The sequence below is a fragment of the Peromyscus californicus genome, unplaced genomic scaffold (genome assembly GCF_007827085.1).
Source record: "Peromyscus californicus insignis strain IS unplaced genomic scaffold, ASM782708v3 Scaffold_7__1_contigs__length_154581171, whole genome shotgun sequence".
Classification (NCBI taxonomy): Eukaryota; Metazoa; Chordata; class Mammalia; order Rodentia; family Cricetidae; genus Peromyscus; species Peromyscus californicus.
In genome coordinates, this window is record NW_026294595.1 from 1,305,776 (window position 1) to 1,332,782 (window position 27,007).

Sequence of the window (27,007 nt, forward strand, 5' to 3'; positions counted from 1 at the left end):
CCACCCTCTTTCTTAATCTAACAGACTGTTGGACAAGTAACATTGTGGGAGTGAGTGGTGAGTGGAGCACCAGGAAAACCTTCCCCTCCTCTAATGCTGCTTTCAGAAATATTACAAACAAAATGAATCTCAAGTGGAAAGATGCTGACAAATTCAGAGACCATGGCATTGTTTGTTTGCTTAGAAATGTCATGGGCCTCACCTAGAGATTGTGAACTAAAGGAAAGGAGTAAATGCTTCTGTGCTGAATTCAGGTCACAAAACAGTTGTGAATGCTGGGTATTGGAAAAGGATCTTACATTTTTTGTTGTTTATTTTAAAAAATTTTCTGTAAAAAAGGCATGTGGTTGACAGTTGGCCATTTAGCAACATTCACATGTGATTGCTGGTTTGCCACAGAACCAGTATGGTTAGCAATGCCCTTTTATCTCCTAGGGCAGTGGTCTTCAATCTTCCCAATGCTTTGACCCTTTAACACACACCTCATATTGTGGTGACTCCCCCATCATCAAATTATTTTGTTTATACTTTGTAACTGTAATTTTGCTACTGTTATGAATTGTAATGTAAATATCTGATATGCTAGATATCTGATGTGTGACTCCTGTGAAAGGATCATTCAACCCCCAAAGGAGTCATGTCCCACAGGTTGAGAACCAATGTCCTAGGGATTCCTAGAGTTTGGGATACTGCTGAGTCTGTATAATATTAGTGATTTATTTCCTCCTCGTCTTCTCCCTCCTCCTCCTCCTCCTCTTTGATGTTGTATGGCAGGCATCTTGCTCAGGTTTGCACATTACAATCAGCTGATAGGATTCTGACTAGAAAACTGGGACTAGTGTTTCTGGTAGGTGTGTGTGTGTGTGTGTGTGTGTGTGTGTGTGTGTGTGTGTGTGTGTGTTTTGTTTTGAGACAGTGTCTTACTGTGTAGCTCCGGTTTTTCTCAAGTTGATGATCCTTCTGCCTCAGCTTCCTGAGTGCTAGGATTACAAGTATGTGTGCTACCCTGCCTGGCTGTGGGGCTATATTGTTGTTGTTGCTTTGTGTGTGTGTATGTGTGAGGGGTTCAATTTATTATTATTTCCTTTTGACCTTTTTAGGGATTATAAAAGTAGACTGTGTGATAGAAAACGTAACTGACTCCCAAGGCCTGAAATTTACTGTAGGCCCTTTAGAGAAAAAAGTAGTATGTTCCTAAACAGCTCTTTGGGTTCTAAGTTCTCCAAGAAATTAAGCTCCTGACAGTGTAGTTTCAGAATAGCTTCAATACTTGAGGGCTTTTCTTTGAAATAGAAACGTAACCTGGTGACTGGTGAGAACGTATGGTGATCAGTGAACCATTTGATCGGAAGCTGCCTTGTGTGACTTGACAGTACGGAAGAGGGAGGGGGAAAGGACTTACAAACTGTGTGGTATCACAGAAGAGTTGTAGAAAATGTTCAAGCCTGTGGTTTATCTCAGGATGCCACAGGTGAATGCTCGTTTCTATGTGTTGGAACTGAATAAATAAAACATACGTGAGGTTGAATTATTTTCTTTTCTTATATTTTGCTAGCCTTCTGAAGAATTTTCTTTTAAGATTAAAATGTTGAATGTTAGCTTTTAGGAAACCTCTTACATAATTCCTTATTTTGTAGTGTTTCATATCACTTGCCTTCTGTAGCGGGAAGCTATCAGTCTGCTCTGATTGTAAGTTTCCTCAGTCCTGACTCTTCCTTTCACAACTTGTAAGTTGTGGGAAATATTAGTTATGAAATAGAGATGAATGTGCCTTGGAACCTTGTCTAATCAGTTGCTAAATAATACTCTGTCCAAAGCAGGTCTGATATTTACACTTTGATTCCCATTTTTTGCTTGCAGTGTTTGTTGATGGTGTCTACCATTCCCTGGCACTAGATAAATAAAGGCTGCTATTTCCTTTCAACATTTTCAGCTATTATCCTCATGCAAGAGCTAATAAGTGGAGGTTAGGTGAATTACCAAACCATGATTCTGTCCATCAGAAGAAGCCTTGATTAACATACCTTGTTAACTGATGGGTTCAGTTCCATACTGGCAGTGCTAGAATAATTTGTATAAAGCAAGCAGTACAGATTCCTTATTTTAGCACTAAGACTTACAAAGGCTTCTTTTAGCAGCCTTTAATTTTGTACTTATGTATGTGACATAGCCTGTGGCTGTGATAGCTACTGTGAATCTGCAGTTGTTTGGGGATGAAAGGAGGAGGCAGCTGGAAACTCAGTAGCTACATCTAGCTGTCTACCTAGAGAAGGCCTTGATTTCAAGTTTATCTAAACAAGCTCGACTAATCCCAACTATCTAGGGGGATCCACTGTCAAAACAAGCAGCGTGGCCCTGAGGCAAACACAGCCATACAGAAATGAAGGCTGGGGCTTCCAATACTCTGATGACTGCATACTGGAGGCTTTTTTCCCCCCTGAAAGAGGGTAAGAGAGGTAGAATTTGCATAATGCCTTTTCATTGGAAACTTTTGGAAAGCTGACAGACCCCCAGCTTATAGATCTCTAGCCACAATACAGAGTCTATAGGAGAATCCTTGAATGACCTAACCATATTGAAAGGAAATATAAAAGCGTCCAAGTATAGCCAAGTGAGAGAGGAAAAGAGGCCGATGCATTGTCTAACATCTGCTGCACTTCTCGTTAGTTTTGTTCTTTGCTATTCTATGTGGACTTTGGAGAAGCCTAAGACAGCCTAACATGAATCCTATAATCTTCCTTCTGAATATTTATGTAGTGTGCCAGCTTCTAAGCTGTCCTTTGCGTTTTCCTACTTCCCCCTCATTTTCATGCTCTCAAATGAGGCCAACATTTCAAAAGCTAAATAAATGTTTGTGAATGTTTATAAAAGATTTGCATAAATTTGTCCTTGTCTGACAAAGATCACTTTTTTCTTATGCCAGTTCTGGAAAAAAAAATTTTTTTTTAAAGGTTTTGGTGCTTGTCTTGACAACAAAGTCCCACATCCCAGAACAATGATTGCTGATTAAGTGGGTATGCAATTGTGGCTGAATGGGCTTTCAAGAGACTGGGTAAAAAGACCCATCATCTGAAGGCTGAATTATAGAATTTAGAAAATGGTATCAGAGGTACACATTTAAATTGATTTTTATGGTACCATATCATTAGATAAGACAAAAGAGTTCTTACAAGTTAAAAGTAAACCCCCATGGTTTAAGAAATTGTCCTATGTAAATTTTGATAATTAGAATGTTTCATTAACTCAGAATATCACCTCCTATGTTTGAACATATTTAAAAATAATCTTTAGACCTTTAGGGTTTTTTTTTTAATTTTTATTTTTTGAGCCTGTAAGTCTCCCAGCAATATATGTGAATATGGTTACTGGGGCGCTGATCAGAGGAGTTTATTAGGCAGTCTTTTATGACATGTGAATGCTCAATCATACCTTGAGAAAATACAAACTCTATGAAATATGTGTCAGGGCTTAATTATAGGACATACACACACACAGCACCAGACACCTGTGCCACCAATGTGTTTCCTGAACTCATAGAATGGATTTTGAGGGGTGCAGGGGAAGTTGTGGGGAGAGGCGCTAATTTAGTTCCAAGATATTGGAAGATTGGCAGCAGAGAGAGGTAACAGCCAGCTCTGTTCATCTTTTGGTTGTATTGGTTTAGAGGTTTAAGTTGTCATTAAGGCACAAACTAGAGCCACTTCTCTGACACAGTTTTTATCACATCTGCTAGGCTTGTGTCCCAAGAGGAGACGTGGGGAGCAGTGAATTCAGCATGGGCCCATTATCGACTGCTTTTTCGTGTGTTGTAAAAGGAGTGAGACCTCAGGGAGGCTTGGAGCCTCCTCCCGTGTAATGTCCAAGTCAGATTTGAAGGACTGGTGGCAGGAAAGCTTTGGCCTTGGGGTGTGAATTCTAAGAAATAGAGGCACAATTAAGTTTAAAAAATTCAAGGACTTGGAGCTTATAATGAAAGATATTTTTTTTTCCTAGACTAATGTGAGCAGAAAAGATGCCCATCTGTGCACATTTTTGTGTGCATTTAAAATATTTAAAAGCTGACAGCTTTTAATATGCTTACAAAATAGTATTTTTATCAGTGCTCTTTTTTCCTTGTCTTCTTTGTCATAGTCATCATCTCCCCTCCCCTCCCCCCGAAATTGTCTGCAGTTTTGCTGCAGGAACCCTGTTCCTTTGGTATGGGCTGACTTGAGGCCCCTTCCCTTTCCTTTTAGAAATGCTGGTAACACACATGCTCAGATAACAAGAATATAAAACCATCTAAAATTGTAAAAACAATTTAGAGGAGTAATATGAAGTCTAAGGAACTGCTCTACTGATGTCACCAAATGTTAATTGTATAAAATGGTAGCCAAATTGTTCGTTCACTTTGGAACTATTTGAAACCAACCTTAAGAATTGTATTGGTATTTAACACTGGCTTTATAGTTCTCTGGTTTTCAACTTTGCTGTGAGGTTTAAAGTTCATCAGATGAAGTTTTGGGATAAAGGACCCTTTATACTTTTGTGACCATGGAACAACTTGTCTGTAGGGAATTATTTTGAAGAAAGGAAAGATCATAAAAATGATAAACTAAATTTGTTAAAAAGTTAAAGAACACAAGATTCTGTATTTTTATTTTGGACTTGAGAGAGCATAGAGATTAATGTGTAAAAGTGATTCTTGAAGTGGGTCTTTGCCTGATGGAACTTTCCTTTGTAGTACATTAAAGTCCTTGATTTAACAGAAAGTCATTCTGTGGTAGAGTGCTTACCTGGCATGCCCCAAGCCCTGGGTTTGGTCCCAGCATGACTTTAAAAAAAAAAAAAGATTCTATGAAAAAAATTGATATGATATACTATGATTAATTTACTTGATTGTAATGTTATCTTTGAAGTACCACATTGATTCTAAATATTAAGTTTAATTAAAATTATTATAATTATGTGCACAACTAAAAATTAAAATTTATAGAAAGTAAGCTGGGAGTAAATATTGAATATTCCTAAAAGAAAATTAGCAGAAAGTATGTTTGAGCAGTATTGTTCAAAAATTGACCTGTCTTTTATGTTCAGCGTTGAAAGGCCATTCCGAAAAAACCCTTTATTCAAAGCTTCTTTTTCTCACTGGGAGAGGAAAAACAGAGATTTAACCATGATATGGATCTTGAATTTAATTTGATGCTTATATTGAAAGAATAAATTTTATTTACTGATTTCACATTTAGGAAACTTCTGATTAACATCCTTGAACTTGATGCTAATTAAGCTTCCAGGAATTTCTGCTTTACCCTTCTTAATCGTAAACATTAGAAGCCTTTGTTAGCTCCCCTTGGAGCCCCCTGGATTTAACTTGAAATGGCTTAAAGTACAAATTTTGTTAGCTTTTTGTATGTTTTGATTGTCTGTGTTCTGTAGCTTTCAACTTGAGTTTTGAGATCACCAGCCAAAGGCTTTTTTTTTCATATCAGTGGCACTGCTCACACTCACAGAAGTTGGGGTCAGCTTTTCCTCCTGCCACTAAACAAACAAACAAAAAAAATTAAAAATAAATAAACAAAAACAGTATGTTAGGAATTTGAGCTTCTTTTCCTTACATACCTGCAATTTTGAAATCAACAAATAAATTAGATATAAAAAGCCCAGGGAATGCTTTTCCACTGGCCGCCCTCCTCCCTTTCATCCACCCCCATCCACTGGCTGCTCTCCTCTCCTTCACCCCCCCCCCCCCACTGCACTGGCTGCCCTCTCCCCTTCACCCCCCCCCCCCACTGCACTGGCTGCCCTCTCCCCTTCATCCCCCCCCACTGCACTGGCTGCCCTCTCCCCTTCATCCCCCCCCACTGCACTGGCTGCCCTCCTCTCCTTCATCCCCCCCCCCCCCCCACTGCACTGGCTGCCCTCTTCTCCTTCACCCCCCCTTTCACTGGCTGCCCTCCTCTTCTTCACTCCTACCCACCTCTGTCTCTCTGTCTTCCCACTGGCTGTTTTCCTCTCCATCCCCCTGCCCCCAAAGGAAAATTATTAACTACTCTGTCAGCTTTTAGGATGCACTAAAAGGCTAATTGTAGTTTTACACATTTTAAAATACATTCATTTATTCACAGTATTTCTTAGATGTTTTCTTGCACATCTTCCCCCCTCCCCCAACTTTTGAATTATGGAGGATATGCCTCATCTCTCAGTATTCTGTACTTCCAGGAGACACCATAAAATCAGCCTGTACTTTTATCTTTCATATGGCACTTATTTGTGGAGTATGTATGTCTATGTCTGACTGCTGTTTTCATCTGCCAAATAAAAGTTATTTTTGTTTATAGGTTTCATTGAAGCAATGAAAACAAAGTATTTGACTTAGGAAAGGATGTTTGTTACAGGATTGCCTACACCCCTTCTTCACGACACAGATTTAGAATGACACAGTCAGACCTTCTGTGTGATTAACAGTTCCAGATAAAGTCATTGAATTTAGTCTTTAAAGCTTTACTCCCAGCTAGTATTCTGTAATTGGTATTATAAATATAAAACTTGATTAAGTTTTAAAGAGAATGTCTCAGTGCTGGAATATACCCCTCTTTCTCCACAGTGGAGAAAATTTCCTTACTGGGCTTTCTAAGCAGAGGTGAGACTTTCCATTAAGTAAGATGAACCCAGAGTGGACCAAGATGAGTCCTGAGTTCATTTCTGACTTGTGTTGTTTCATCTTGCTTGGCTGTTCACTCAGTCTCCTGATGGACAGAGCTTTGTGGATATTGCTTTCCTGTTCCCATACAGCTGGCTGGTTAATGTGTGCAAAACTGAAAGGGTTGTGTGACTGTTCCCCCTTGTTTTCCCCGCCTCAGTTTCTATTTCTTCCCACATGAAATAGAATATATTTTGTTAGAGAGAAAAGCATTTCGGAAATTGCCTGTTTCATAAACTGTCTGCTGACACAAAGGGGTTGAATGCTGTATTCTTGTCTCATTTATTTTGAAAACTTTGCTACTGAACTCACCTTAATCAATGAGCTCAGTGTTGTCTCCAATAAGTTACGTGTTGGATATATTGATTGGGAGGGATTTTAGAAAACCCATCTGGGGTTTATAATGTCAGCAGTGTTTTGATTATGAAAAGAGTTGGAACCTGGGGACATGGAACCAGGTGGCGAATGTCCTAAAGCCAGTGGTGACATGGTGGACTGGTTCCCTCCTGGGATCTAGTTCATGCCCTGCACTTTAACTGCAGTGACTGGCTACTATAGATTCACTTTTTTTTTTGCTCATTAAAAATATAAAAAATCAGACTGTCCATAAAAAGATTTGTGAAAATATAAACTTGTGAGTTGATCTGGAGAACTGGCACACAGCCCTCCAACCCCCACTCCCTTTGCAGTGAGGCCTTTACATTTCCTCAGCTGCCCTGCCTTTCCAAGATCCCCTTTATGTGCAGGAGTGGAGGCTGAGCCGAGGTTGGCTGGCTGAATGAGCTTGTGTGGGGGATAAAACAGTGAAATTGACATCTACAAACCAAGTTCCCCAGCTAGACATGGTTATTGAGAGAAAAGGGGGTTGGTAACTGGGCAGTGATTGTTTCCCCCATTAAAATTAGTGTTGAAAGATTCTGGAATACTCTACAATAACTAGAAGGCTCAAAAAATATTCAAATCAGGTTTTACTCCCGCTCCCTTGGAGAGTGGTCTTTCCATATTTGAATAATTGTGTTTTTCTTTGGACAAAGAGGATAAGGTAGCTGAATATTTATATATGATGAAAGCATCATTATGAGAACATTGGTTTATTTTGGCAGCTTTTATTTACAAAGAATATTGCTTGTTTCCCCTCTCTCTTGTTGTCCCCTCCCCAAACTCAGAAGTAGATCTTTTAGTTCTGATTGAAATCATGTGATTATGCCTTTTACCAGATAGATGCTCATTTTCCCCCTCTGACAGCACACCACCATCTTGTTTGACTTAAATTGAAATATCAAGCTCTTGTGGCATCACAAACACCAAGAAACATACGGTAATATGCAAACACGTGCCTGCCATTTTCCTACATCTCCTCTTCCCCCATCTCCCCTGCCCTACTATTTTGTGGGGTGAAAAGGAAAGCCTATATTGGTCATTTCCATATTTGTTCTAATATTATTTGACAAATTCATGGTTGGTCATTACTCTTGACATAAGAAAGCGGTAAGTGGTTTCTATATTGTAGTTAGTAATAAGTTGGGCATATTCGATTCCTTTGACTCTGCTGTAGAGCACAATGCTTTCTAGTAGCCATGGGGGTCCTTTCTTTCAAAAATCTTTGAGGCCTTTTGCCAGCGCAGCTCCAGCATAGAGCAGAGAAGTGCTTTCTGCATCGGAAACTTTGGGCAGTAAAACATGACTGTCTTTGTAGCTGCTGATGTTGGCAATGAGTGAGCACATGGTACTGACTTTTAAAGAATGTGTATTTTAAATTGAGATATGCTTTCTGGTATTATTTGTAGTAGAAGGAATTGTTTACCACATGGTGTCATGGGAGTTTTGTATGTGGATAATGTATTTTATAATTACACTAAAATAAATGTTTTATACAGTCTCTTTTCCAGCATTTGTGTGATAATAAGATGTACCAAGAAACTGATTCTTTTTTTTTTTTTTTTTTTTTTTTTTTTTTTTTTTTTGGTTTTTCGAGACAGGGTTTCTCTGTGTAGCTTTGCGCCTTTCCTGGAACTCGCTTTGGAGACCAGGCTGGCCTCGAACTCACAGAGATCCGCCTGGCTCTGCCTCCCGAGTGCTGGGATTAAAGGCGTGCGCCACTACCGCCCGGCTGAAACTGATTCTTATATGGTGCTTTATTTTAGCTATATACTACTAGTTTAAAACCACAAAAGGTAGACTTCTGAATGCCACATAGAACGTCCAATTGATAGGTAATGCTTCTCAGAACATGCTGATGCTCTTAGCCACTTTTTCAGTCATCACTCTTTTATGACATGCCTTAACAGTATTGTGATATATGTAGACCCAATCCAAGGTGATATTAAAGCTAGGATATATGCTCAATTAAATTGTGTTGGCAGAACACACTCTGGCAGAGCAATTCCATGTGCTTTCTGCTTCACTGACCGGGTTATTAGATTGATGTGGTTTATTTCTTGAATGATAGAACTGGTTTTAAAAATAAATGAAGCGAGAAGCATCAATTCAGTTAGCATTGATAATTCATTATTATTGGTTAAAAAAGCGCTACATTTGTAAACTGATCTTTAATTTATCACTTGGATTAGTATTTGCAACAGGCAGGTTTGTTTTAATTTGAACCAGCTTCCCAATGACCAAAAAAATGTGTTCTTCATTTTGTCTTGAGGTTGGGATTTTAGATAGTTAAAAAGGAAATCAAATTCATGAAAGGAGTACTTTTTAAAAATTTATAACACTGGTCAGTGACCTTATGATGAGCACCAACTGTGGGCTGTCCAAGCCTGTGGTCAGATTAAGTCAAGACGTAGAAAATTCTATGAAGAAGTAGTAGTTAATTACTCATATATATGGTTAGCTGTATGCATGTATGTATATGTAAATTGTGTCTATTAGGAAAAGTTCCTCACCCCATATTGTGCTTCATGTTCCAATGTTCTTGTCTTACTGTAAGGACATTGTCTTTTATAAATAAATTTTTGAGATGTCACTCCTTCCTGTGCCTTTCTTCTGAATAAGTGCTTGCCATGATGTGCCTCAGCATTTGTAAAAACATTTATTCACACTAATAGTTTGCTTTGGAATTTCATAAGTTATAAGCAGGTAAGTGTGTCTAATTATGGTAATGATGTTTAACTAAAAACAATGGTCACAGTTTGATTTCTAAAATTACTTTATGCCACTAATGGTAACTTCTTGAAAAAGCAACTAAATGAAGTTTTAAACTCTAAAAATGGAGTTAAGAATGTTTATAAACAATTATTTTCAAGTTGGCTTTCTGTTCTGCTGTAATTTGCCCTATTGATGCGGGGAAGCGTTGTCTAATTCCAGCCCCCTCTGTTCCTAGGTAACAGTCAAAAACAGTGCCAGCAACAGCGGCCCTGCCAGGCCAAACCCATGTGGCTCAGTGTTATTCACTCTGATCCATATGGTCAGGCTGGAGATGGTCCCTGGAGGGGTGTTAACACTCGACAACCCAAGCACCTCCCTCCCATCGGAGCTTTCCTATGTGGCTCCTGCTGCCTGCCCATGTGTGATTCTTGATTAATTTTTCATTTTTAATGAAGTTTGATCATGTTTATTATTTCTCATGATTGACTGCCTGGTCCTCCTCCTGTGTAATTGATAAAGCACATATTTCTTCATCTGTCTCCTCTTTCTTTAGGGTAAAGTTGCTAGATGGTGTTCTGTGATTAATGTTAGATTTATTGGTCCCATTAGATGTATAAATTATCTCTCTTTCTCTCCACAGGAAGTTCTACAGACTTTGACCAAGTTTTGTTTCCCCTTCTATGTGGACAGGTAGTGTCAGATTTTCAAACTTTATTAGTTAAAAAAAAAAAGTATCAATAAACCTGCTATAGAAAATAAAAGCCATGCCATTCTTAACATTCTGTCTGTTAAACCGTGATTTAAAGCACCTCTATGGCAAGGAGAGTTGCAGTGTTCTTCTTTCTTGGGAACTTTATTGACACCATCAAAAAGTTTAAATCTTAGAGCTATGTGTTGCATAGTTTTTGAGATGTATTTTGTATGGTATTAAATTTTTGATTTTGGTTATTAGATTTAAACCATGATTAAGAATGGTTGGTATTTAATTCAGTACTGTTGAATTTGTATTTAAGTATTAATATGTTTGGCTTAGACAAATAATGAACACCTGGCCTTATAGTTTGTTTTCCCTTGGTTTCAACTCCAAATTTAAATAGATATGGACCTATCTTGTTTAGAAGCATTTTACTGCTTAAAAGATATGTTACTAAATAATGTTTTTCATTTGGTTTAGGTGACGAAAGGTAGTGTTTCTAGGGAATCAACATTTTCTATAGGCATGAATACTAAAACATACACAAGCTTCTGAACAGTCCTTAGTATTCATATCATGAGAAGTGACTTATGGGAAGGGTACAACTATAAGAACTCCAGGTTAACCGAAGTGCTGTGAGGCTCTTTTTGTTTGATAAATAATCTACTGCATGATAGCAGCAATTTTTCAAAAACTTAATTTAACTTTCTTTAGTTGTAACTTATTAATGTTAGTAAAATGGCAAGGTGGTGAGCGTTATCTTATTTTCAAGAACTGTTTGCTGTGGCCTCCATTCCAATGAGGCATTATTTTTATGATCATTTGTCCACTCGCTTGTTGTCTCTTTTCGGTTTTCTTGGGAAATTGAACTGGAACTGTAAAAATCATTTTTTTTTTAATTCCACTTTTAGTGTTAGAGATCTTGTGGAAAGTGAATGAAGCATGACTAATGAATTTCATAAAACATTCCAAGAAAGCTGTGTAAAATGTCCATGTTTAGGAAGGTTCTATCATGTATTCTTAACATCCACAAATAAGGCATGAGTTAAAGGATTTGGGTGGTTTAGAGTACATATGAGTAGTGTGCTACTGAGTTCTTTTCTATACATTGTAATACCAGTATCCTGGTTTATTGGCATAAGCCTAAGAATGGTGTGGGATGAGATGGTAGCTGAAGGAGTCTTGAGTCCTAAGAGCAACTCTGGAATGCTGCCAGCCCCTTAGCATCAGTGCTCTCCCTTGTTCTCACGTGTTGTTTTTAAGCCAATCAGCCATTGTCATGCTTTCAGACTCAGAGCTTTTAAAACCTGGTACCAGGATATTTTAGTAGCAGTGGGTGCTCAGAACAGAATAGCTTTGATTTTTAAGAGGGTCTGTCTTTGTAATGAGAGTCCTTTCTTTCCTTCTTATCCTATTGCTTCTAAAAAATAGCAAGAGGTGTAGGGTATCACCGAGAGATTTTATATGTATGAATCAGCAATGTATTAAATTCCCAGCCATTTAGGAACTGTATTACAAATTATAAAAAGACATATTTATACAAATTAATAAAGCTGAATGTAGCTAAATGTTTAACAAAATATATAAGAAGACATTTTGACAGGATTGCTTGTTAGAGTGGTGATCTGTTTGGATAAATGTTCTTTAATTGGCTTTGTACATGAATATTAGAGACAAGCCCCACCCTAATGCAGTCTGCATGCACATGTATACACTCAAACACACATCTCTCATTTTCACTGTACACACCACCCTGCTTGCCTGCCAATCTAGATGATTATGTTCTTAATTAAAAGAAAAGTAGAACTCCTTCAGGGATAATTCTGAAGCACCCGCTCCTTTTGTTAACTGTAACACTGGATGCTTCTTTACTGTTATTGGAAAAACATTTTTCTTGTAAAACACATTTCTGCAAATCACTCATACCAGTGGTATTCCTTATTTTTTCTTTTGCAACATTATGTAGGTTATTCAGTGTGTAATAGTTTGTCTTCACATTGTATTATATTTCTTAAGGTAACTTCAACTCATGCCCCAAACACATAAAACAAGGAAGATCCAACTTTATTTGGGAAATGGCATTTCCTTTGTTTTGTACCTTTTAGGCAGCCATACTTCAATATAGAAGAGATCATCACAATCAGACTCCTTTATGAGAAATTCAGAGGTTTTAATGTCAGGATTTTTTTTTTGCATTTTTTTATTTTATAATTTAATTTAATTTTACATATCAGCCACGGATTCCCTTGTCCTCCCCCCTCCCTCCCCCCCTTTCCCCCAGCCTACCCCCCATTCCCATTCCCATCTCCTCCAGGAGACGATTTTTTTTTTTTAAATTAGTTGTTAGCACTGTCAAGTAGATGAGCCCAGATTCTGAGGCCCACAAGTTTGCCCAGGTGGGTCTGTGGAACTGTTTGAATAGACAGCCATGGGAGATGAGCAGTGCCCCAGGTGGATGCACTCAAAACAAAAGGCTTCCTGATATGTGCTTTTCCACCCTAAGGAATAGTCACAGGACTTTTCTGACATTCTAGTCTGTTAACAGGAGTGGGACTTTCACAGTCATCATCAAATCACCTGTCAGCACTGACGTCTTGCCATCTCTTGTGCTGTTTTAAGATTGTTCTTTCTGAAACTAAGACTTATCAAAAATAATAATGCTAGTAGCTCTGCAGAAGAGAGGCTTTCTCCCATATTATCTCATTTTATCATCTGATGTAAGAGATAAGAGCAAGTACATGTTCTTCATTTGAAACTGTCTAAGTATGGAGGAATTATGACTTGCCCAAGGTCCTGCTAGGCTTATAGTCTGTCCTAGGTTTCATCTCCCAGTAGATCACCTTGTGGAGAAAGACTAGTCACCAAAAATAGAGAAATCAAGGGATAAGGGTAAGAAAGAAAATTAGCCTGGGTATCTAATTGATTCTAGTCAATGTGCTACTCTGGCTGGTTATGTCCTCCCCTACTCTTTCCACAGTGGCCAAGTGATAGATATGAAAGCAAAGGCTTATCCAGGATAGGTCTCATTATGTTGGGTTATATGCACAATATAGAAATGGTCTTGGGTTTAGTTCAAGACGTTCTATAAAGGCATTTTAAACACTGTTTGAAAGGATGGGGAGGTAACAGAAGACTAACATGCTCAGAGAGAATTTGTTATGGTGAGTGAGACTTGTGTTGAGTCTGCCAGGCCAGCAAGAAGTAGGTAAGTGGAAAAGTGAGCCTAACACCCCGTATGCACACAGAACAAAGCAGAGGAGAAAACCCTGAGTGAGCTTGGAGATGTTCAGCCAGAGCAGATGGAGTCTGCTGGGGAGGCTGCCCTGTACTGTGAGAGATTGGGCTCTGGCCACAGGAGGCTCTGAAAATGTGTGGGAGAGGCCTACATGGTCTTGAGAGTGCAGCATCTGCCTCATCATCCCATTTTACAGAAAAAAAGTCAAGATCCACAGAAGAAAAGGTCCTGCCTATCATCATAACCACAGTCACAATGCTGGGAAGGAACTCAGTTCCAGTCTAGAGTTCTTGCTACCCATTCCTGTTCTGAAGCTTTTGGGGGTAGAAGTAGTAAAGTAAGCACTGAGTTCCTGTATTGTCTCAAAAAAGGTTCCCTGTTATTGATGAAATCACTTCTCAGAGTAAATGAGAGACACGCCCCATTCTATACTGTGGTTGCCTCTTGTTGCACATGATGCTGACAGTAGCTTTAGTGAGTCAGAATGCCTGTGATGCATTGGGTGCCAGGAAGCTCTTCCTTTGCTTAGCCTTATTCAGAATTCAAGTCAGCTTCACTCAGTTCCTGTGAATACACCTGTACTCACCAATGATAGGTGTACAAAGTGAAATGACACTGTTTCATGGTTTTAGATGCAGCCACAGATGCAAAGGGGGCTCAGATGTTACTTGACACTTTAGCTTGTATCTGGTATCTGCTGGGCACTGTGCAGTGTTCTGTTCTTATGTGGAAACATAGAGATTTGTAGTGTTATGCTCACTATTCTGCAGGCGGGCAGCAGAGGCCCAGGTAGGTTCAGTAATGTGCTCAAGATTCTGCCTCTAGTGTGTGGAGGGAACTGCTTTTCAAGCCCTTCATTTTTTACTGCAACCTTTTTTTTTTTTTTTTGCTTTATCATACTGCTGCCATTAAGGTAACACAGCATAAAGTAATTTATGTTGAAAATAATATATAGTTATTGTAGAAAATTAGGTAACTGAAGAAAATGGTTCCCATACAGATAGAGCGTTGTCCTGGTTAGTGCATCAGTGTAGATCTTCCAATACTTCTGTTTCTGCTCCATATATTCATTATGCTAGACTTTAGTCCTTTTAGTTCAATGTAAATGATGGGTTCAGCTGTGGCTCATGGTCATTTCCACAGCATCAGGGCATGGGGAGGCCTGTTGAGGTGTAGGTTTCCTTTGGGTGCTCCCCTTGACTTGCTGTGTCCCTCCGGTGAACTGGGAAGTTCTCTACTATTCCTCCAGTTTTGATAAGTTTAAATTCTGTGGTTATTGATAATTTACTTCATCAATGCTTATGTAGACAAAGTCAGGGCAGATCTCTGTTCTTTCTTAGAAATGTTTGGTGGTTTTCTTGAGTAGATAAGGACTACACTGTTTCTAACAGTCTGCAACTTACTGCCCAGAACTCTTGGGAGAGTGTTGTTCTCAATGCTTGCTGTCTGAGCAGGGATGGTAAAAAAAGCTTGAGGCCCAGGCAAATGCAAAGTGTACGTATGGAGGGAAGCTTGTGGTTCACGGAACATCAGGATGGGAGATACAGTTTGATAAAAGCTTGGCTCCTGCCCAGCAGGCCACAAACTCTCAAGGACAGGATAATTTGGCAATAGACAGTTCTTCAGGTGATTGTTAGTAAGCTGTAGTAAGCAGGGGTGACAGTGTTTTAGTTCCAGACATGTACTTTATAATTGTGTAACAGTCATGGTCATTTTTGTTGTGTACCTTCTATGTGCTAGTTGCCTTATATTCTTGATTTATAATCCACTTTGTAGTGTGATGATTGATTTTTACCTCACACAGCTTGTGAGTAGAAGATCTAGGATTCTTATACAAAGCACAGCTCTGACTGTTTTGTCTTCTTTTTCTAGTGTCGTTCTCAGTGGCTTAAAAACAACTTTTTGTGTTTCTCCCACCCCAAAGCAGCACCTGACACTTACTCTTCCCACCTAACTACTGTTGGGTTCTTTAGTTCTTGAAAGAGATGTCTATACCCATCAACTCATTGCTCAGCTCGTTCCAGCCTCTCTTGTTTTTGTCTTTCAGCTACAACTGTTCTTGTCAAGGCTACAGAAGGCCTTCCTGTCATTAACAGTGATAGACATTTTCCCTTCTCATCTTGATGCATCAGGACAGGTGACCTTCCCTCCTCTTTGTTCTGCCTGTTGGGTCTCTCTTTCTTTGATGGTCCCTTTCCCATCTGCTGTCTCCACTAGTATTTCTGTGATTGAGTCCAAGATGCTCTTCTGCCTCTCTGGGCTCTTTTCCTAGGGTGACCTCATCATTTCTGTAGTATTTAGCACTACACATATTCAGATGACTTTTGAATGTATGCCTCCAATTCAAACATTCCCATGGCTTTCTAAATAGTACATTCAACCCTGTACTTGACATTCTTTTAGATGTTTGAAATGAATGTTTTTCTTTTGATTAGAACTATTCAGTGGCCTTTCATTACTCCATATACCCCATACCCACCTAAAAGAGTAAATACCTTTTTCCCCCCATAAATTTAATTCTTTTTCCACAGATCTCTTCTCATCCCTCCTCCTGCTCCCCCTTAACCTCCCCCTCCATCCGTCTCCCATCCCCTCCTCCAAAAGGATAAGGCCTCCCATGGGGAGTTAGCAAAGCCTGGTACATTCAGTTGAGGCAGGGCCAAGCCCTTCCTCCCTGCATCAAGGATGAGCAAGTCATCCGACCATAGATGATGGGATCCAGAAAGCCAGCTCATGCACCAGGAATAGATCCTGATCCCACTGTCAGGGGCCCCTTAGACAGACCAACCTACACAACTGTATCCCATATGCAGAGGGCCTAGTTCGATCCCATGCGGGTTCCACAGTCGTTGGTCTAAAGTTTGTGAGTTCCTATGTGCTTGGTTCAGTTGCCTCTGAAGATTTCTCCATCATGATCTTGATACCCCTTGAAGAGCAAATATCTTATCGTGACTTGTGTATGAGGTATTCTGTATGGCCTGGTGCTTGCTTTATGAAGCAACTCATGTGATGGCTGCTGTTTGTTTCTTGTGCTTTAGGGTGCTCCTGGTTTCCTTTTCATTCCTGCATGTGCCCAGCTTTTTTCAACCCCCAGGATCTTTGCGCAACTTTTTCCTTTGCTAGAAATACCCAGTTTCTTGTGCCTGGTGTGGCCATTCCATCTTATCCTTTGGATCAATGTTGTCATCCCTGAGAAGCTGTTGTCCAATTAGGTAGTCAGCTGTGTGAGTTGCAAGATCTCTGTTTTTGTTGTTCAGCATGTGTTTCCAGCACATACTATATCACTTTGTGTAGTTGGATTTCCGTGTGCAAAATGAGTAAGCTTACTGACATGTAAAAACCTCATTTCTTACTGAAAGACTAGACTCAAACTGTGTATCCATGTATTTTGTACTGTTCTTGCACCGAACCTGTAAGCAACTTCAATGTTAAACAAAATAGGGTGAGAAGGACCTTGAACAGCTGACGAGCATTTAGAGCATAGCATGAAGGTTACAGTCTGGGCTTAGTTCTTCTTTTTTGTACGTTCATCTAAGTGTACCTAAGTAAGTGCAATCAGTATCCTGGTTCTGGTCAGCTGGGCTTATTTCTGTAGGTGCTGAGATGCCCTTTCTGGAGCTTAATAAGAAGCACAGTCCATTTGCCAAGACAACTCTTCATTCTTGTCATAGTTTAGTTCCTTAACCTGAGGTGAGATTTCTAGGGGAAGGCTGGCCTTGTGTTTAGAGCAGCATGGCAGGATGGAAAGGACATTGAACCACAAGTTGGCTTGGATTTTTGCCCTAGTCCTAATTACTTTGAAAACCAAAACAAAACCCTAAGCCTCAGTTTTCCCACCCATAAAACAAGAAAATTGGATCACATGGTTCCTATGGTTTCTTTGGCTTTAATCATTATGAAAAAGCTGATTCTTATAGAAATAATGGATGCTGATATTAAAAGGAAACAAACTATAGCTTTTGAGGAAAAAGACCCCAAGCCATTTTTTTTTTAATGAAAAAAATAGTGAATACTCCCATAGACTACCTCAGCTAGTGAAGTGAGTGATACATTCCTTGGAGATTCAGAATCCTTCAAGTTAACCTCTGTTTGACTGCCCCTGACAGACTTAGTTTATTGGACGTTGTCCAAGGGGAGAAAAAAATTGAGTTGACTGCTTTTGTGTTTTTGATGACCTGTACTTCAACCCTTCTAGGAATTAAAAAGGTGACTCAATTGAGAATAATAAGTGTCTCCTTCTAAACTGCAACATCCCAAAAAGAATCATTCATTTTAATGCAAACTTGAATCACTTGATCCCTTAGAGGACTACTCTTATAGAAAGAAAGAAATGAGGCAAAAGAACTACTTGTGCTCAGGGTTAGAAAGCTGCGTTGGTCAGAGAGACTCTAAATCATGACCTTCCTGTGAATTTTATCTTCAGTCAGTTGGGAGCAGCTTGCTTCTTACCTTTTATTAATTATTCCTACTAAGGACTGTCCTTTTAAAAATAAACATTTATCCCACTGATTCCCAAAGTATACTTAGGGTTGAGTGATAGCTTCTCATAATTATTCCATGTGAAGAAATCGAGGCCCTGAAGGCTGGTTTTAAGAAACTTGGCTAAGTTAAAGCCCAGGTAATAGTGACTGAGCTGGGTTTTGCAGCAAGCCAGTGAGCAATGAATCTTTCTTTGAGCTTAAAATGTAGTTATGCATACTTTTTAAAAAATCATTTTTAATGGCAATGTGAGGGATAGAAAATTAATGGCAGCCCACTTGCAGGTGAAGTGATTTGCATACATGACCCTTCCCTAGGGATCTGTTTTGTTTTGATTTTTATCCAGCCCTATCGACAGCCTTCTTTTCTAGTTTCCATTTTGCACATTTGAGGACTAAAGTCAAACCCAAAGCAAAATAATGAATCACATTTGGTAGGATCACATAGTAACATCTCCCAGAAACATGACCTTATTTGTGTCTTGGACTTACAAAACCTGTTGCTTTAAGTATTTTAATAAAAACAGGCTTTTCCCTCCCCCACTGAGGCATACTTTCCTCCCGGATCACTTTAATTATGTGAGCTAGAATCCTGTTTCTCACACATCTTCAGTTTTCAACCTTGTTAAAATTAATCATATAATCCCCCTTTAAAACATAGTATTAAAATCACCATAGTAACACAGTATCCAAGCTTTATAGATAAAACATAACAGCCATAAGAAGGTAGCATTTGGTGTCCCCTTGACAGCTCTATAACTTTTATGGAAATGTGTTCCTTCCCCTGTATAAGGTGGGGATAGCATTACTTACACCTGCTTTATTACCACATGGCTTTGAAATTGCCACCTTGTTTTTGTTCACCTTCCTAGTTAAATAAGGAGAGTGGAACACTTCCTTGTCTTTTGGAGCCGTTTTCCTGTGCTTGAAGCACTCTCTAAGGGATAGAATTATGTCCTTAAATATAACTAGGCAAGGCCCTTGACCTTTGTGCTGGGATACCCTGAAAATCTCTTTAATTTTACTTTTCTTTTGTGACTTGTATAAGGAAGCTTTAGAAAGAAAGTCTATTCTAAATTTGAAATTTTAATTCATAGCTTACCCAATACAGTCCTGCCTTTTTCAAAGGCCTATTAAGAATGATTTTTCATTTCTACTGACAATTGGTACCTTAGCATCAGTTTGAATATTTTAACAAAGTCAATGTTTTATCAACTCAAGTATACTTTGTGAAATATAGTATAAGATACATACAAGTCACTGAATTCCTTGGATTAATTTACTATCAAATTCTAAATATTATGTTAGTGTAAACTTACATATTAGAATTTGAAATGTTTACATTTTTTAAAAGCGTGAGATATAGGAGAACTGGTAAACTAATAAAAATTGTGCATTTTGAAGCATTTTGTAACTTAAAATAGTTTTAGATTAATCTGGTTGTTAACATGCTTTTAAATTATTTATTAGACATTTCCTACTCTATATTGCTTTTATGTGTAGTTAGCTTATTTTGTACTGACACAAGAATTTTTAGCTTTTTAATGTCTTGAAACATTGCTTTAATTTTTAGTCCCTTGAACAAGCTTAACGTTTTGGTACTCGTGCCCTCTAAGCTAATAAATATGTTCCTCAAAGTTCAGAAAGTATCAAAGGTTCAGGAATTCCAGAGAACAACACATAACTCTGCCCCTTTTTCTTTCCAGTGTTCATGATGGCTCCTTCTGGCACTCACTGAACCTGAATGAGTTCCCTAGCTACTCTTGACTGTCCTTTTCTGTAAAATGAGAACATTACTGAAATTCCACATTATCATGAGAATAACTAAGTGGTGCATTAGATATGTAAATAACCGTAGCGGTGACAGTGAGCTGGTGCTGTGGCCATTGGAGTCACAGCAAGGCTTAAACAACAGCCTTTTGCCACCCACCTCATGGTACCTTAGGCAGTGCTTGTCTCAGTTTTCTTCCTCTCTACATGAGGATGCTAGAGTGCTTCTTTCAGCACTGATGGCCGATTGACACAGCTACCTGGGGCTGGACCTCAGTTAGGGACATTGGAAAGTGTTGTTGATTTTGATTTCTAGTGGTCATTAGAATAGGCTCCTTTCTCTCCTTTTCTTCCCACTCCTTCCTCTTTCCTCATTCCACTTCCTCCTTCCCTGCTCTGTCCTTGCCTCCTCCCTTTCATTTCCCTCTCCTTTCTTGTCTGCTCCCTTGAAGTGTGTAAATTTTAAGCTCATTTGTAAAGGTCTACAAAGGAAATGTAACAGGTTCAATGACTTGTGACGATTAGATACTTTATCTGGAAATTTAGCACACATTCATTTCTCCCTTTGTTCTGTCTTCACTGCAGCCTCACAGTTAGCCAAGTTGGCCAGCACTTCACGTTCGTGCTCACTGACATTGACAGCAAACAGAGATTTGGGTTCTGCCGCTTATCTTCAGGGGCCAAGAGCTGCTTCTGTATCTTAAGGTAAGGGAGAAGGGCTTCAGCCATTGGCTGGTTCTGTGAAACAGTTGTCAGCTTTTGCATAGTCCTTCTGTAATTAAGTTTTCCAGCTGTTGTTTTGGTGTCCTATCTGTTCCCCACAAGTCAGTGATCTTGGGGAGAAGGACTTTGTGATGTTGCTCTTGCACTTGAAGTCCTGCAGATAATTGTATTTATTTATTTGCATCACATCCCTTGGGTGGGAAGGGCCTCAGTGCTCCTGAGTGGTATGTGGAAACTGGAGAGTCAGCAGGGCTTCAGTCCCTCCTGCTGTTATCTGGAGCTGTCAGAAATTAGTCTGTTAGGCTTCCCTGTGGACATTTTGTGTATGTAAGATTATTAATAAAATATGTGTCTAGCTCAGGACAGCCTACAGACACTGATTGTGTGCTCCTTAGAGTAGAACCCTTGCCCTCTTTGAGTCAGTGTCTGAATAACTTCCCAACCTGGCTGCCTCTGTAGAAGTTCCAGAAAAGTGCAGAAGTGTGAGAAGATGACTTCAGGCCTTCTGAAATCCCTTTGCAAACCAGAGCCACACTTGCTTAATGCTCTGTTTCCTCCTGCCAGGGGGGTAAGGCATTCTGGGGTGGGAGGATGTGTGGAAATCCGATTTTGGAGCTGCTGGCTCTGTGGGCTCCTGCTGGGCGCCTCCTGAGGGGGAGGTAAAGGCATCCCACACATTCTCCTCTCCATCTGCCTCTCTTAAGTAGGTGTTGGGGGGCCTGCCTCCTCCTTCTATCTGCTGTGGAGCAGCCAGTGTGAGCAGCAGGGAGGTGTCCATGACAAAACCTGGGCCCCATGCTTGGGCCCAGCCAGGGTTAAAAGGCCAAGCCCTCTGTGGTGTTCAGAAGGGGTGGTTCTCTGCTGTAACAGTCTCTGCACTTTGTTCACTTCTCACCAAGTAAAGGACCCTCCCAACATAACTCACTCCCCAAAGCCATACCAGGAGAAAAGGGCCCAACTGATGAAGTTCCTTTGCTCTTGTCAGCCTGAACCACAACTCTGCATTTTTCTAACAGATCTCATCATTTTCGTTCCTAGCTAGTGAGGTCAACTCCCCTCATCACCAAGTTTAGCATTTCTGGTTTGGGCACCAGAGGCCTGCTGCACAGAGCCCGGAGGAGGGATGGGGCTGGCTGCTATGGAGCAGTGACTGTGTTGTTCTTGAATAGCCAGTGCTATGCACTGCCTGCCCAGGAGCTAGACTTGGATAGTAATAGTTGTTTACTTATGACTAGGTATAACTCTTTTTATTTATTTATTTATTTATATTTTTTAATTTTATTTTAGTTATTATTTAGTGGGCATATTTTCTCTTCCATTCCTGGCTGTTGTATTTCAGCCTTGGCCAAGATACTGCATATTTACATTGTGAATTTGAAGGAGTGAATGCTTAGTCCTGGTTCTTGAGTTTGGTAGAAAGGATTGTCCTGGGTGGTTGTAGTGGCGTGTACCTTGATCCCAGCAGAAGCAGGTGGATCTCTGAGTTTGAGGCCAACCTGGTATACATAGTGAGCTCTAGGCCAGCCAAGGCTACATAGTGAGACAATGACAAAAACAAAAACAAAGAGAGGGTTTATTCCTCATATTTTGGGGAGTTACATTTTTTCTTTTCAAATTGGAATCTGTGTGTGTGCACACACATATGCTCTTGTGTGCACACCCAAACACTCTGGCACTATCATATTCGTCAGCAAATGTCTGGGCGTGGGGAACCACTTCTTTAAAACTGTGAATTGAACAGCTGAGTGCAGCTTAGGGTGCAAGGCTTGCCTGGATGCACAGACCCTATGCTTGATCCCCAGCACCACCATCAAAAATGAACAAATAAGTATATAAATAAACTCACACTCCTTTGTTTCTAGTGTTCAATTTTATATGTCTACCAGGGTTTTTGTGAAGCCAGGTATGATGGCTATTCTTGGTTGTCAACTTAACTACATCTGGAATTAACTAAAACCCAAGTGGCCGGACACACCTGTGAGGGATTCTTAATTAAGTCATTTGGAGTAGGAGGAGCCACTTCCACTCTGGATCTTTGAAGTGAGAAGACACACCTTTAATCTGGCCACACCTTCTACTGGAAACCTATATAGACCCATGGAAGAAGGAAACTCTCTCTTTGCCTGCTTGCCCTCACTCTCACTGTTAGGCCCATTCCTTCACTGGCCTTAGAGCCTACTTCTACTGGATTCTGGTGTATACTGAAGACCAGCTGAGAAACCTGGCCTTGTGGACTGAACAACTACTGGATTCTTGGATCTGCTGTTGGTAGACAGCCATTGTTGGACTAGCTGGGCCACAGCTTATAAGCCATTCTAATAAATCCCCTTTCTATTATATATAGATTCATTCCATAAGTTCTGTTTTTCCAGAGAACCCTGACTAATACAGATACCAGGTACCAGGAATAGTTCTAGAGCAACAGAAGTATAAGGATGAATTTTTGTAAGTATCTGGAATAGACTTTCCAATTTGCCAACATCGACAGTTCGTGAAGCCTTTCCAGTTGAAGCCTTTCCTGGGAGCTTGGAGAGTACTGAAAGCCCATGATGTGAACTCTTTTACAAACTTGAGGAGATGAATGCATTTGATTATCCAGATTTACCAATTATGAGAGGCGATGGATTTGGTGACTCTGTAAATAAAACTTTAGATAATTTGTAGAAGAATAAGGTAAATGATGCTGCTGGTTGGTTGCTCTTAGCATCTCTAGATAAATTGACAAAGGAAAAGAATTAGCTCCATGATAAAAATAATTAACTTCTAGCATCTCAGAATATGTTGAAAGATAACAACCAACTTGGTGATAAAATTGACTGGCTCCAAATTCACATAAACATTCTAAAGTTTTCTGTGTGTGCCCTAGAAGAGAATCTTCTCTCCAGCAGAAAATCAAACCGAAGCCCTCATTATAAGGTTGGCTGAATTACAGTGAAAATTTCAAGTCGAAGCCTGGAGGGTGTGGTGCTTAAAGTAAGGGTATTAATTGGTAAAGAATGGGATCCTGTAACTTGGGCTGAGGATGCATAGGAGGACCTTATTGAGGCTGAGATTTATCTCATCTGAGGAAGTAGTCTCTCCACCGTCAACAAAAGATGTCCTGCCACCCCCACCCTCTGAAATACTGCCTTTTCCACCCTTGACTGAGGAAATTAATCCTTCATTCTCTACTAAACCAGCAGTGACTTTCTCTGAAGAAGATGCCAGGCAAGACAAGACTGATGTCCCTCAGGGCCCACCAATAGTTACTCTAGACCCACAGCTCTCAACCTGTGTGTTGCTACCCCTTTGACAAACATCAGTCTCCAAAAATATCTACATTCTATTTCATAACAGTAGCAAAACTACAGTTTATAAAGTAGCAACAAAAATAACTTTATGGTTGAGGGTCACCACAACATGAGGAACTATATTAAAGGGTCAAAACATTGGGAAGATTGAGAACCACTGCTCTAGACCTATAACTGGACTTGAGGCTAAGCAGGCCCTTAAGAGGGTAGGTAGAAAGTGTAGTCCATGAGGAAGGAGGTGTGCTACACTACTAAAGAGCTTAGTGAGTTTGTGAATTCATTCAAACAGAAGCCTGGAAAATATATGTGGGAATGGATTTTAAGGGTATGGAATAGTGGTGAAAGGAATATAAAACTGGATCAGGCTGAGTAGAACGTTTAGGTTTGATATGAAAGCTTGCATAGTTAAAAAAAGTAGGATGTCAAAAGTCTGTTTGAATGGTTGACTGAAGCGTTTGTCCAAAGATGGTCTACTGAAAAGGAGTTGGAGATGCCTGATGTCCCTGGACTTAGTGTTGATGAGGGGATTTTAAGGCTCAGGGAAATCGCAAAGCTTGAGTGGGTACACTGTGTAAAGGAAAGGCATAGAAGACATGCCCTTTACTAATCCTCTAAGATGTAAAATGGTGAGAGGGCACCAGCACATTTGAAGAGCTTGTGCCAGACCTTAGGGTTGGAGATGCTGCTGCTCAGTTGGATGAATTAAATGTAATGGATTTAATTGGGCCCCAAAGTAGCAGGGGCCAAGAGGCAGTACTGAATTACCAAAGGCAAGGTGATCGTAGTTATTGCAATGGGCAGCATAGACAAAGCAATGTTCATAATGGCCTGACCCGTAATTGTCAGCAGAGACACAATGAATTTTTTAGTGCCACCATCAAAGACTTGAAAGATACAGGGGTGGTGGTTCTTACCACATCTCCCATTAACTCTTCTATCTGGCCAGTGCAGAAGACAGATGGATCATGGAGAATGGCAGTTGACTATCAAAAACTCAATCAAGTAGTGACTCCAGTTGCAGCTGCTGTACCAAACATCGTGTTTCTACTTCAGCAGATTAACACATCTCCCGGTGCATGGTATGCAGCTATTGATCTAGCAAATGCCTTTTCTCAGTACCTGGCCATAAGGACCACCAGAAGCAATTTGCTTTCAGTTGGCAAGGCCAGCAGTAAACCTTTACAGTTTTACATCTAGGATATATTAACTCTCCAGCTCTGTGTCAGAAAGGATCTCGATCATCTCTCTTCCACAAAATATCACATTGTTGTACTGTATTTGACAACATTATGCTGATTGGACCAAGTGAGGAGGAGATAGCAACCACTTTGGGTTCACAAGCACTTAAAACTCTAGCTTCAGGGAGAATTAATGTCTATGATCTCTTAGGGCACCTGTATTCATGTGCATATATCTGTAAGAGGTACATACATATAATTCAAAACAAATTTTAAAAAGTGAATCACTGAAAATGTGTGTGTGTTTATATAGTGTATGTACGTGTTTGTATGTGTATATGCAGATGGTTTGGACATGTGTGTACACATACATGTGGAAACCGGAGGTCAACTGGAGTCTCTTCCTGGATCCCTTTTCTGTTTTTTTTTTTTTTTTTTTTTTTTATAATTTTTGTCTGTTTTAAAGATTGGGCCTCTCATTGAACCTGGAGCTTATTGATTTGCTAGGCATGCTGGACAAAGATCCACCTGTTTCTGCCCCCAAGTGCTGAGATTACAGAAAGTTTCTGCCATGCTGGAGTTCTCTGTGAATGCTGGGGATCCAAACTCAGATCCTCCTATCTATGCCGCTGACACTTTGTCAACTTTGCCATCTTCTCAGATCCTAAAAAATAAGGGGTCTTATATGAATTTTGGGACGTGTTTTGTAGATGATTAATGAGAATGGAAATATGACCATGTGCATTATAGGACACACATGTGGCACTTCCTCTGTGTTTGTTTTGAGAACACTGCTAAATTAGGGGTAGTAGATGACAGAGGTTCTAATGTTAGTGCCATGTCCAGTGGGGACTGGAGAAGTTTGCCTAGAGACGGGGCCTGCAGTGTGGGTCTAGTTCAGATACTAACCTTATTCTTGTTACTGCTTTCTTCAGGTAAGCCTGATGTCCAGCCACTGGTTGCAGTGTGCCCATTGCTGTGACTTAAATGTGTGCATAAGCCATCTTTACTTTTAACTCCCATTCCTCTCCTGAGGGATGGCATTCCCTGTGATGGTGGCTGTGTGGGCACAGCCTCTGCTGTTCGTAAATTTCACTTCTTAGGGTCACTTCCTCTCTGGCTACTCTCCCAATGTTACATATTATACTTATGATGTCTATGAGCCAGCCATTGTACGTCTTTGCCTTCACACATCGCCCCATCCTCTCAGAGTGCTTTTCCCTAGGCAATGTCATTGTTCCTTCCTCTGAACACAACTTTCATGCTTTACACACTTCAGGTGTCTAGTTATAATCCTTGATCTCCCTTTTTCTTTTCCCAGTTGTACAGTCATCTCTTCATAGGTGAGGACTGTGTCTTAATCTCCAACCTGTAAAGTAGTGCTTGACTGAGGTACTGTGTGTCTGCCACTAAGAAAAAGGCTGTGCCTCTGGAAAGAACGGAGAGGGTACTCAAGACTTGAAATGAAAGGATGACTCTAATTATTTAAAAGAACAAAAGTGAAATCCTTACTGGCAAAAGCACGGTTCCTATTACGGAAGTCATTTCATACTAATTACAACTGTAAAGTGGTAAGTGCTCCTTGGAGTCTGCCAGAAATTCAGTTTTGAGTGAGGGGCATTGTGTCTACAAAGAACTAGTTTATCTATATCACCAAATTTTAACTTCACAGTCAAAGCCTCTTAGATATTCTTTAGAAAATATACTTTACTGGATTTAGTTTTAGTTTTTGTCCCTCTTGCTAGAATGTCATCTCCATGAAGGCTGAGGATTTTTGTTGTTGTTTGATTTTGTTTTTGAGCCCGAGTTTCTCTGTGTAGCCCTGGCTGTCCCAGAACTTGCTCTGTAGACCAGGCTGCCTTGA

General features: G+C 39.9%; 1 protein-coding gene across 11 annotated transcripts in view; it reads left to right on the plus strand.

The window, feature by feature from the left end:
* Window positions 1-27,007, plus strand: part of Dennd1a (DENN domain containing 1A) — a 503,183-nt gene that overhangs the window by 154,382 nt on the left and 321,794 nt on the right. For 8 of the 11 annotated variants that reach the window (XM_052724294.1, XM_052724299.1, XM_052724297.1 and 5 more), the window contains 2 exons: window positions 10,416-10,465; window positions 20,538-20,657. The exons of the other annotated variants lie outside the window; for them this stretch is intronic. In XM_052724294.1, the coding sequence (XP_052580254.1) occupies window positions 10,416-10,465; window positions 20,538-20,657 (170 nt within the window). The remainder of the gene's footprint in view (window positions 1-10,415; window positions 10,466-20,537; window positions 20,658-27,007) is intronic. 11 annotated transcript variants of the gene reach the window in all.